This window comes from Heloderma suspectum, chromosome 4, assembly GCF_057233095.1.
Source record: "Heloderma suspectum isolate Gila_16-S chromosome 4, 16-S_ref, whole genome shotgun sequence".
Lineage (NCBI taxonomy): Eukaryota > Metazoa > Chordata > Lepidosauria > Squamata > Helodermatidae > Heloderma > Heloderma suspectum.
The window spans coordinates 309977407-309990107 of NC_139461.1; the positions used below are offsets into that span (position 1 = coordinate 309977407).

The 12701-nt window shown below is 44.2% G+C and overlaps 1 protein-coding gene across 1 annotated transcript in view; it reads right to left on the minus strand.

The window, feature by feature from the left end:
* Positions 1-640: 640 nt before the first annotated feature.
* Positions 641-12701, minus strand: part of CSNK2A1 (casein kinase 2 alpha 1) — a 53208-nt gene continuing 41147 nt past the window's right edge. Inside the window, exons 10-13 of the mRNA XM_084854507.1 lie at positions 11828-11928; positions 10456-10604; positions 8182-8268; positions 641-4643 (exon numbers count right to left, since the gene is read on the minus strand). Coding sequence (XP_084710633.1) covers positions 4528-4643; positions 8182-8268; positions 10456-10604; positions 11828-11928 — 453 coding nt within the window. The 3' untranslated portion in view covers positions 641-4527. The remainder of the gene's footprint in view (positions 4644-8181; positions 8269-10455; positions 10605-11827; positions 11929-12701) is intronic.

Genomic DNA, 12701 nt, shown 5'->3' on the forward strand with positions numbered 1-12701 from the left:
CCAAAGTATTAGCTATCCTGCCCAATTTTGTGTCATCTGCAAGTATGATAAGCATTCCCTGCACCTCCTCCTCCAAGTCATTAATAAAGGCGTTGAAGAGCACTGGGCCCAGGACTGAGCCCTACAGTACCCCACTTGTTACCTCTCCCCAGTTTGAGAAGGTCCCATTGATAAGCACTCTTTGAGTCCAATTCTATAGCCAACTGTGGATCCACCGAATCGTTGTTCCATCTAGCGCACTTTGAGCTAGTTTGCTCATCAGGATATCATGGGGCACTTTGTCGAAAGCTTTGCTGAAGTTGATGTATATGATGTCCACAGCATTCACAGTCCACAAGGGAGGTTACCTGATCAAAAAATGAGATCAGATTCATCCGGCAGGACTGGTTCTTGACAAATCCATGTTGGCTTCAAGTAATCACTGCATTGTTTTTAAGGTGCTTACAGATGGATTGCTTTATAATCTGCTGCAGAATTTTCCCAGGGACTGATGTCAGACTGACTGGTCTGTAGTTCCCAGGTTCCTCCTTTTTACCCTTTTTGAAGATAGGGACAACATTAGCCTTCCTCCAGGCATCTGGCACTTTACCCACCCTCCAGGATTTCTCAAAGATAATAGACAGTGATGCTGAGAGTTCTTCTGCCAGGTCCTTTATTATTCTAGGATGTAATACTTTTCAGTGTACAAGCTGCTTTACAATTTTTACCCTCATTTTTTCTAACCACAGCTTTTGAGGTAGGTGGTTATGCTGACAAATATCAATTTGGCCAGGACATCCAATGATGCCCACAGCCAAGCAACTAACTGAACACAAGGCTCCAGCAAGTAGCTCAGACTACTACTAAATTTAAAAAAAAGTTTCCTGTTTTTCTAGCATCTGTGCTCAAGGTAGACTAGGGTTGTTACATACGTCTGGTGTGCCCTTCCATACATGGGAGCAGTGTAGTTTGCATACCCAGCACAGATTCAACAACTTAGGAAGATACAACTTGTTAACATTCCAGTCCTTGTGGTGGCACAGAAATGCTCAGAATAGCATCTATGAACATCCTGTCTTCCAACCATCTTCTTAGTGTCTTCTTACCAGCTTCAGTGAAGGCAGAACTGCTTCCGCTTCCTCTTTCACTCATGGTCTTGTATTCCAAATACACACAAGAGCACTTCTCTCCCTGCTACAGCTGGTTACAGGAAGAAGCCAAGGGGCTGCTGCCCTCACATCAGATTCAGAGCTGGTAAAGACATCTTGGGCAACAATGAGTCTGAATCCTTATGCTTACACTGCCTACCCCACCACGCATGTTATGCCAGGAAATCTATTGCTAACGCCAGGGTCAAATGTAACAGCATTTTACATTCTTGTATTGTAGTGGCTTTATGATCCACGCTTTCAGCAACACAGGGCAACATTTCTACATCAACGTGATTAGCAATGGAGACTTCCCCTTTGTCAAGGAGGTGCCAGAGAGCACGGGATCCCGGAAAGAAGTCCTTGCCCATCTGATTGCACATACTAGGCAAAACTATCACAGTAGCCAGACAGGTGAAGAGCAGGAACGCCCCAGCAGCCACAAGCGGCCTCAGGTGGAAAAGGTATTTGAAAGAGAGGCTTTGGTTCTTCCCTTGCATATGAAGTCCAAACTGCCCCCACCCCCACTACTACTTTTCAGAGCATTAACTGACTAGTGGGTGGGATGTAGTTTTCTTTCAATGATTTTATTTTAAAAAATTAAAGACCTCCATGGCACAACTTCTTCTCAGCACAGTTAAGGGTTAGTTTTAACAATTACAACAGAATTACAACCAATAAATTCAAAAGGAAAAGAACCAAAAATCTAAATTTCAACAAATAAAAAGGATCACCTCAAACAAGATTTTAAAAACCTTAAAAAAAATTATTTAAAGTTAAGTTGCCAATGGACTATTATATTGGCATTTTATTTTCCCGCCATCTAACACAATGCAGAAAAAACAGGAAGTGCTGAGAAATTAAAAAAGTGTTCTGATACAAGGTATACAGATGAGGTAATTTACAACACAGATGTTGTTACAATCTGCAATTTCCTTGTGCCTTCCCTGCCCCCGGGTGCTGCCTGCTCAGGCAGCGAAACTGGCATAAGCATGGAGAAGAGAGTGGTTTGTATCGCTCCCTGAACCAGAAACCTTCCGCTCTCACCTTCTCATTTAAGGGTTGAAGGTTACTGGGATCCCATCTGCCATGGCCCTCACCAGCTTCTCACCGGCATCCCCTGCTCTGGGGAGGCAGTCGAAGCCTGGGAGATACAATTTCCTCTTGCCCCACATGCCAAATTAAAGTAACAAATAATGAGAGGCAGGAGGGGAAATTTATCACCTGCTTAAGAGTCCTGTGAAGGTTCCATGTTAGTGAAAACGTAGACACAACTATGCTGTGTGCTGCACTTTCACAGCTGCCAATCAACATCGAGATCAGTCAGTGGGCCAGCTTTCACATCAAGGCCATGAGCATGCCCTAACTTACCCGCCACCCAAAATTTCCAGCAGTGAACAAGGAACAAAGCTACTATTTCATGAATCCACAAGTTGTTTCCCATTTGCCACGAGACTTTCCAAGGGGTGGGGAGAGGACAGCTCAAGGTTTCATGCTCCTCATTCTACAACTGGTTCCTACTCAAACCGTACCCAGCCCTCAGTGACCATACCCAGCAAAAAATAAAAAAGGAAATTTGAACAAAACAGGAAGGAATACATGGTTACCTAACCCCAATCCAAAAAGTTGCATATATTATTAAACTCAAGTGACTGATGCTCCCAAGACGAGCTGGTGAGACTTTCCGAAGGCAACATGCCCCCTTGTAGTGGTTGCTGAATGAGGAGGTCATCCTGAAGGGGCTGATGTGCTTCCAGGCTCTCTCCCCATCAGTGGTCTGAATTCCGCAAACAGCAGCAGCACACCGAGGATCAGAGTGCCTTTTGTGGCCACCTGCCCCTCCATCCTAAAATCCCAGTGCTGCCACAGTGTGGAAGGAAAAAGTATGCCAAGGATCCCGTTTTGTTCCAGGCGACGCTTTGGCTTATGAGATGCTTCTTGTAAGGCTTCTTAGCACCGATCGCTACTACAACCAAATCTGTGCAAGGTGCAAAGATGTGAAGGAAAAGCAGCCTGAGCCCCAAGCCCTGGTTCATGGTTTAGAGGCTGCACCTGTATAAAAAGGTGTGACACTGGCCCAGGGAGAATCTCTGCACAGGCAACTTAACCCTAACCTTCGATAAATTAAAAAAATCAAGAGTTTATTTACAGCAAGGAATTCCAACACTGGATATTTCAGTACAGGAAGGACAAGATTTTCGTATATGTGTGTGTGTGTGTATATATATATATATATATATACACATACACACACACACACACACACACACACAAGCAGATGTCCTTCACAGAAGATTTCTTACAGTTCTACCTTTTTGTTTCTTTCTGCTTTTTTTAAAGTCACAGGCTGCTTGCTCCTTCCCCCACCTCTCTATTTACAAGACTATGAGCTAGGTTTTAAAAAAAAGCCAACATACAGCAGCATGTCTCACCACATGGCATGAGTGAGGACCCCACTTCAGTTTGCATGGTCCAATTTGGGAGGAAGCAACCAGCCAGAAGCTCAAGTTACTCTTGAAGGACACTCCAAGTGACAAATTCATTTCCAGAATCCCAAACCAAGGAGCAGTCAGTGGATCTTGATGGAGGGGGGAGCAACGTATGGGGATATATGGTTTGCACAGTGCTAGAAATCCTTTCATCGAGATAACAAGTGGGCTTCCTTCTGATTGATCAGAAACCTGGAGACTTCTAAGGGCACATGCAAGGGAGGAAAGTGTTGGTGATTCATGTGGCTCACAGGAGAAAATCCAATTCCTACAGGAAAGCTATTGTCTTGCAGGCCTTTGCTGCAACTGAGATGGATTATTTTGTAAATATAAACTCCTCCCACTTCATCATCCAGATAAGATGTGGAAGAAGATGTGGAAGATGAAGGTGTCAACACAACCAGTCCTTATAGACCCTTGCCCCGCCCTGCTGCCTATTAAGGACTACAACTCAGCAGTCCCCAGAAGGGAAGAGGGGTAGTACAAAAGCTCCCCTATATTCTCATCCCAACATGGCATCAGCCAACAGAAGGGAGGGAAAGAGAAGAGCTCACCAGCAAGAAATCAAGAGCGAGGAGACAGAGTACTCTCACTTCAGATCTTAAGTGGTAAAACGATGTTGGTGTTGGACACAGTGGGGAACCATGAAATACTTCATCTGTGGGTTTTGTCTCTGAGTCATGAAAAGTTCAAGTAAAAAAAAGGGGGGGTGGCCTATTTTTTTGTTTATGACTGAACTACTATAAATCCACAAGCAACTGTTCAGGCATAGCTCCTCCAAAGCACCCATCCCCTCCCTTCCCATAGCACTGGCCACGGCACGGCTGCTGTTGTCCTGGGGAGGGGGCGGTGGAGGGACCTCGGTCCCAACTTGGCTCCAGGCAGGCATCTGGGAGATGAGAGGCCGCCCTTTACTGCTGGGCTCCCGCAGCAGCTGGAACTGGCATGCCTAAGGTGTTGGCGGCAGCAATCACAGGTGAGCCTGCTAGAGGTCCAAGGGGTGAAGACGTTGGCACTGAAGAAATCCCTGCAGGGGTAAGAGAAGAGGGTTAGAATGCAATAAATAAATAAAATTAGAAACCAGGAGGGGCCTGTTTTACCCAAGAGCACAGGGCCAGTGACCATCAGAACTCAGCTTCTTTAAGTCTGTATGGAATAACTTAATGACTGACAGCTAATATGTGGGCCAAATTCTGCAAAAACTATTGAGGCAACTATTGAAGGGTTTCATCTGTGATGGTTCTCTCTCTCATATACTCCTCCCCTTGATGATTCAAGTGAACAGTGTGGTGTAGTGGTTACAGCGTTTGACTGGAATTATAGGAGTTCCATCTCCAGGCAGCTGAGTGACTGTACACTGTGTTGAGCTTTCAGGACATGCTGGAGTTTATGGGCATCTGCAGGAATTGGGGGGGGGGGAGCTGCACAAAGGTGTGTAATTGTAATTTCCATGCGTACTATGCACTGCTACAACACTGCTGTGCATTTTCCTTGTGTGCCTACACATGCTTGGTTACTTAAGAATCATAGTAATAAAATAATAATACAACTTTACATTGCGCTCTATACCAGAGCGCATTCCAGTTAACCCAAAAGCATACAACACAATAATATAAACAAAGTCAATAATTACACATTAAATAAATGTCTAATCAAAATTGTAACTATTTTAACTACAAATTCCATGACATTTAGAAGCATACAGAGAGAGGCAGAAAATCCTGGGAATTTGACAGCACTAATACAGAGGAGTATTCTAGTTAAGCTTCACACAAGAGTCATACACCAACGTGAGAGTTGGAGTGCCTGGCTTTAAAGGAGAACCTATATATAGTGGGCATAACTGAAACCTGATGGAATGAAGAGAACAAGTCAGATACTGTCATTTCTGGATATAAACTCTACAGGAAGGACAGAGAAGGGCACACTGGAGGTGGTGTTGCTCTGTACATTAAAAAGGGCATAGTGTCAAGCAGACTAGAAAACCTACATGTGGCAGACTCACTACATGTGGGTGCCAATACCAGGTTCCAAAAGTAATTTAGTACTGGTGACATGCTATCATTACCCAGACCAGAACACTCAGGGTGATTTTGAGATGGAAAGTAAAATCAGAGAGGGATCCAAACGCGGACGTGTTGTAATAATGGGTGATTTCAATTTTCCCCATATTGACTGGATAGGATAAGTACATTTTCCAGTCATGACAAAGAGGTTAAATTTCTCAATGCCCTAGAACAATTGTTTATGGAAATGACGAGAGGGGAAGTGACCCTGGATTTAATTCTAAGTGGTGCCACTCAGAACCTAGTGTGAAAAGTGAGTCTTGTCCAACCAATTTGAAACAGTGACCATAGTACTATCAACACAGTCACATTTGACTTCAAAAGAAGAAACTTCTCTAAAATGAAGGGACTGGTAAAAAGGAAGTTGAAAGTGGGAGTCTAGAGGGCTAAATCTCTCCAAAATGCTTGGAGGTTACCAAAAAGCACAATAGAAATTCAGTTAGAATGTACACTTCAGGTCAGGAAGGGTAGCACCAAGTCCAAGAGGTAACCAGCATGGTTAATGAGCAGTGTCAAGGAGGCTATGAGAGAAAAAGGCTTCCTTCAGAAAATTTCCAAATGAGAACAAAAAAGAAGACAAATTGCACAAAGGAAATGCAAGCAGACAATAAGAGATGCAAAAAAGCATTTTGAGGAGCATATGGTTAACATAATCAAGGGACAACAATAAAGAATTCTTTAAACATATCAGAAGCAGGAAACCAGCTAGGAAGGCAGCTGGATGACAACAGAGCTAAAAGAGGATTAAAGGAGGATTAAGGAGATTGTGGAGAAGATGAATTAATTCTTTTCATCTCTCTTCAACTGCAGAAGACATAAGGCAGATACCTGTGCCTGAACTGATGAAGCTGAGGAACTGAGTCAAACAGCGGTGACAAAAGACAAAGTTCTTGACCTTATCGATACATTGAAAGCTAACTAATCACCAGCTCCAGATGCTATCCGTCTTAAAGTTCTTAAAGCACTCAAATAGGACATAGCTGAACTTCTAACAAAAATATGTAACATGTCCCCAAGATTAGCCTTTGTACCAGAGGCCTGGAGAACGGCCAATGTAACAACAATTTTTAAAAAGGGATCCAGGGGGATCCAGGAAATTATAGGCCAGTTAGCTTAGCACCTGTTCTAGGTAAAATGGTGGAAAGCATTATTAAAGATAAAACTACTAAGCATATAGAACGACAAGCCCTTCTGCAAAAGAGTCAACATGGCTTCCAGTTAGGCACTACCAATATCATACTTCCCTTATATAAATCTACTGTTTGACAACACTTGGAATACTGTGTATATTTCTGGTTGCCGCACCTAAAAAACGTATATTGTAGAGTTGGAAAAAGCGCAGAAGACGACAACTAAAATCATGAATGGGGTGGAGTAACTCCCTTATAAGGAAAAGTTACTACAATGTCTGGGACTATTTAGCTTAGAAAAAGGGTGAGTAAGGGGAGCCATAATAGAGGTGTACAAAATTATGCATGTTGTGGAGAAAGTGGTTAGGGAGACATTTTTCTCCCTCTCATAACACTAGAACTTGGGGTCATCCCATGAAGTTAAGAAGCGCCATGCTGGATCAGTCCAAGAGTCCATCTAGTCCTGCATTCTGTTCACACCAGTGGCCAACCAGCTGTCCATGGGAAATCCACAAGCATAGTATGAGTGCAAGAGCACCCTCCTGCCCATGTTCCCCAGCAACTGGGGTACATAGGCATACTGCCTCTCATACTGGAGGTAGCATAGAGCCATCAGGACCAGTAGGCACTGATAGCCTACACCTCCAGGAATTTGTCTAACCCACTTTTAAAGCCATCCAAATTGGTGGCCATCACTACGTCTTGTGGAAGTGAATTCCATAGTTTGACTCTGCGCTGTATGAAGTACTTCCTTTTATCTGTCCTGAATCTCCCAACAATCAGCATCATGGGATGACCCCAGTGGGTTCTAGTATTATGAGAGGGGGAGAAAAATGTCTCCCTATCCACTCTCTCCACACCATGCATAATTTTGTACACCTCTATCATGTCTCTCCTTACTTGCCTTTTCTCTAAGCCAAACTGTCCCAGCTGTTGTAACCTTCCCTTAAAGGGGAATTGCTCCAGCTCCTTGATCATTTGATTGCCCTTCTCTGCACTGATTATGTTCTGTATTGTATTTAAATTGTTTTTATATTGGTTTATTGGAAACCACCCAGAGAACCTTATGTTATGAGATGGTATACCCCTGGGTTGCAAGTTTATTGGGGTCATCTGTTTTTATAGCATGTATAGCATTTTACTGTATGTTTATTGATTGCTTATTTGTATTTACATAGTTCTGTATTTTTTAAATCTTGCATGCTACCTTGAGAGGGTTCTACCCTTAAAGACAGCCTAAAAATCATTTTAAATAAATAAGGTGGTAGGACCCATCATGGACTGTCCCACTTCAGAGTCCAGGCAGAGGATCGCACGGCAAAAGCCCGACAGCATCTGCAGACACAAGTGCAACCAGCCACTGACTCACCTGACAACATACTGGCGCTGCTGACTGGAGTGCTACTACCTGGCATGTTGGTCGAGCTCATCCGAGCCTGGTCCTTCACTATGGGATCTGCAAACACAAACACACAGACCATGTGTGGGGTTAGAGAAGGGGTGAATTAATTATGTAAGGACAAAACACATGCACTTGCTTCTGTGTGTATAAATTGGTCCATCATCTCAGCTTTCATTTATTTAAAAAGACAAGCTTCTAGACCTTAAGTCTGTGGAAGGAAGCTTAAGACCATCCCAGAATTAGAAGTTATTTGAATGAGCAAAGTGAGAGATAAACTTGTCTGCCCAGCTAGAAACACTTGTACACTTCACCAGGGTGCCCACCCACTCTCAGATAAGTGTCTAGTGCAATTCTGAATCTGTGAAAATCCAAGCAGGACCCATTACACACCAAAAGCTCTGTGGGGTGAGTGGAAGGGGAGAAAGAACAAAATCCCCAAACACTGTTATTTTCACAAGCTCCTAGCCCTCATAGCTCCAGGACGTAATTTTGAGAAACATGGGGCGGATTTGCACGTCACACTATTGGTAGGTTGCTCGTTACTCCCTATTCCCGAGAGATGATTGGGAGCTCTGTGTCTTGCTGTGGCTTGTTTTCCCCTCAGTCCTCCCACCTGCTTCTGGCATGTATTCCAGGAGCCTTTGAAGCAGAAATCCTCGTTTCCTTGTTCCCTCCATCAGCACCCTTTTGGTAACTGATCTGCTGAGGTTGCGGGCTCATGAAGGAAACTACACACACACACACCAGATTGCCAAATGCATATAATTTTTTGAGCCCTCATGAATGCAGTAATGCATCTGCAAACTTCAAAAAAAATTATTCGGGGTCTTGCGTGAGTGCACAGGAGTGTAAGACCACCTTTCCGCTATTTAGCCCAGCATAGCGATATCCCCCTCTTGTCAACATCCTTGACAATTTCATCCTCCACTTTGGTGCTTGCCTTGCTAGGGAGCACCTGTTGGTTTTTTAATGGCTGCTTCACATACTACCAAAGTAATTATACCCGCCCGAAAAGCCACTTTTGTCTCCCCAGCTCTCTTCATGCTTGTCACTTCCCTCCACTGGTCTCCATTGTTAGCTGGCAGATATACACAAATTTCAAGGCAGAGCAGTGAAGGGGAGGAGCAAATTATGCAAATTTCATAAAAGCAGACTTTAGAATGCTATGCACTTGCACAAGACTGAAAAATATTAAAAACAAGGTTGCAAACGCTTTCAGGACACTCTCCAGTGTCCTTTCTTCTCAATGTTTAGGAGCACGGGGGACCGACAAGGGATGAGGGAGGATGGCAGCAGCACTAGTGAGATCACAAGGAGAGTCAGGGATTTTCGCTGGTCTTGCTGGGAAGCTCTTTAGCTGTTCCCAACAACTCACGATGAAGTTGACCTGCTGGGTTCAGACGTCACAACAAGCCATCCTGAAAACAAGTCACCACAAACAACCCCAAAACAAGCCATGGGTTCTCAGGATGGCATGTTCGTGGAAAACAACCCACGATGAAAAAACCCACTCTGGATTCAGACGTCGCAACAAGCTATCCTGAAAAAACCTGAGGTGACAACCCACTGTTTATTGTTTATTGCTTACTGTGTCATGCAAACCAGGTTATGACCTCTGCTGCAAAATTCTCCAATCTACGGGGGTTAGATTTTTCATGATCTTATGCAGCTCACCTCCTTATTTCACCTCCCCTTCAAAGCTATGTGTTTATTTTTTTATTTAAAATATTTCTCGGCCACCTTTCAGGCCAGGCACCCTCCCAAAGCTACATGTACTCTGTGTCAAACATCTGAATTCCACAGTTTTGAATTACACTGCATAAACTTGTTTCTAGTTTGGCATATGAGCCTTGGGCTTTCAGAAGATTTGAAACATTTTGACAAGAACTTCAGGAAAAAGTTGGGCAGGGCTTTGGAGGCCTAGGAATAGCAGGAACTTGGAGCTTATCTTCCCCTACCTCCTTTATCAACTCATCTCATGCTCAGCTCCTGGTTTGCCTTTTGACATGTTACCACATATGGCCCGTAAGTTTTTATGTCACATTAAAAAAGAAAAACGAAAGAAACATTGCTTCTTTAAGGAGGAAAAACAGACTAATGCCCTTTTCGGAATATTGTGTTTGGGGAGCATTCCAGCAGACACATCAACAGCAATAAATATCTTCAGCAATTCCCTTTCCTGCCAGATCTTTGCCCCTTGAAAGGGCGGACACAGCTGGATTCAGGGAGGATCAGACTCACAGAAGTAAGGGTGTTCCATGGCTTCCCTTGCTGTGAGACGGGATTGGTGATCGTATCGCAGCAATTTGTCTAAGAAATCCAGGGCCTCAGGGCTGACCAAGTGCTGATTCTCGCTATGAACAAAACGTTCCCATCGCTTCCGGGAGTGCCTGTGAGGAAGGAGGAACAGAGAACACCCAGTGAATGGCCTCTTCTCACCTTACTGGTATACAAATATTTCTGCAAGTCATCTGCGTGCCTTAGAAATGGAAAGGAGAAATACACGCATCTAGTCCAAAGCAAAGTTGTCTGTTGTTCCTGTAGCACTTGTGCAATGCAAGGCACCTTAGGAAGTACTTTCTGCACAAGGTTGTTTTTGAGGTGCAAACAGTTGTAAGAAAGAAGGACCCGCCCTCTGACAGGCCACCAAAGACAATTCATGCAGGGGAAGACCATTTGCCAAATGCTTCAGGAGCCAAATACTTGAAGGAATGCCTCTCTCTACACCAGCCTACCCGTGCCTTGAGATCTGCAGCGGAGGCTCTTCCCAAGGTGCCTTTTCCTTGCCGTGTGACAACTAGGGAAAGAGCCTTCTCTGCTGTGGCAACCCATTTGTGCATCACCCTCCTCGTGCATGGGCTGGTGGTGCTGACCTTGCTACAATTTTGGCGCCAGGTCAAAACTTTGTTTGCCCAGCATCTTAAGCTGTTGTGGTTTTTTTACTGCCTTTTGTGTGATGATTGCATGTTAATAGTTTTTTGAAGCAAATGGACCCAGCTTCATACAAGCTGGAATAGCCCTTAGTTTGATAAAGCAAAGCCTTTAGGCAAACATACACAGCTATCAGAGCTGGACAGGCTGAACTGCCCATGAGTGAAGCCATGCCTGCTGGCACCCCAGGCACAGCCCCTGCCATGGGGCCTGAGAGAAGGGTCTCTCCACTCCATTCCCCTGATGGGGGCTCTACAGCAGCAGGAAGAGGGCAGGGCGGTAACTCTGTCCCTCAACCTACCAATCTCCCCTGGCTTCAAAATGCATGGTCTGCAAAACTATCTGATGTTAGGAAGTCTGTCCCAAGTGGCTGAAGGTGTCACTGCAGGCTTCAGACACACGGACACATTTAAATTAATAAAAAATAATTAATGCATTTTAAAGATAAAAGTACCTCTGAGGTGATTTTTCTGGTCTTGGGGCTATAGCACTGACAGACATTATGATAGATTATATATTTATTGCTCACCACCGTGATATCGCTTGAAGAGCAGTTTATAAATACCTTAATCAGCCAAATCTGCAGCTACACTTTTTAGCCCCTGAGTGTCCCCATCTCACCCACCCAAGTTTCATCTGCGAAGACGTCTAGCTGTACACCTTTAAAGCGATCTCAACTTACCTGCCCAAGATATCGTTGAAACGGGGGTCAAGCTCAATGTTGTATTTGTCAATATAGTCATACAGATCTTCTGTCCCCAACACCTTGGCTATTCTCACCAACTGTGAACAGACAGTGCAAGCCAGCATGTGGATGTGTATCGCCCAGGAGACTGAGCTATGAATCAGGAAGTCCCCAATTCAAATCTCGACTCTGCCCAGGAACTCAGTAGGGTAGCCTTAGGCAAGCCACTCTTTCTCAGCCTCAGTCGTCCCATCTGCAATATGGGGAATAATACTATTGACTTAAGGCCTAACTACATGCGACATTAAATGCATCGCTTGTAGCAATATCTTATTTATGTATTAAAACCAAGCGCAAGGGGGGCAATCTGGATCAGGGTCACAGTATTCAGGGAGGATCCTTCCCTCCCCCAATGCAGTTCTGAAAAAAACCTGTGCCTTCTCCCATTACAGGGACAGAAAAAAGTTCCCACTGACACCAACAGGAGTGTTTATTCTACTGCTACCTATAGCATGGGACCCCTGATTCTTTTCAGGAACGCAATGGTGGACAGAATAGTTAAGCCTCCCCTTCCCTCACACTGTGATCCTAATCCAGAACATGCTCCTCAAGCGGGTTTGGCTTTAATTTTAAAAAGGACCCCGATTTCACTGCTAGCGACACATTTAACATCACATGTAGTTTGGCCCTTACCTTATGGGGTTGCTGTAAGCATTACAGCCACATAATCCACATGAGCTACTTTGAACACTTAAAAGATCTATACAAATGTGAAGTACAATGTTATTATAATAAACTCACACACAAGGAGGACTTCCCTATCAAAGAGGCTACTGGGGAACAAAAGGCCAATGCCATGAAGCTGACTGGT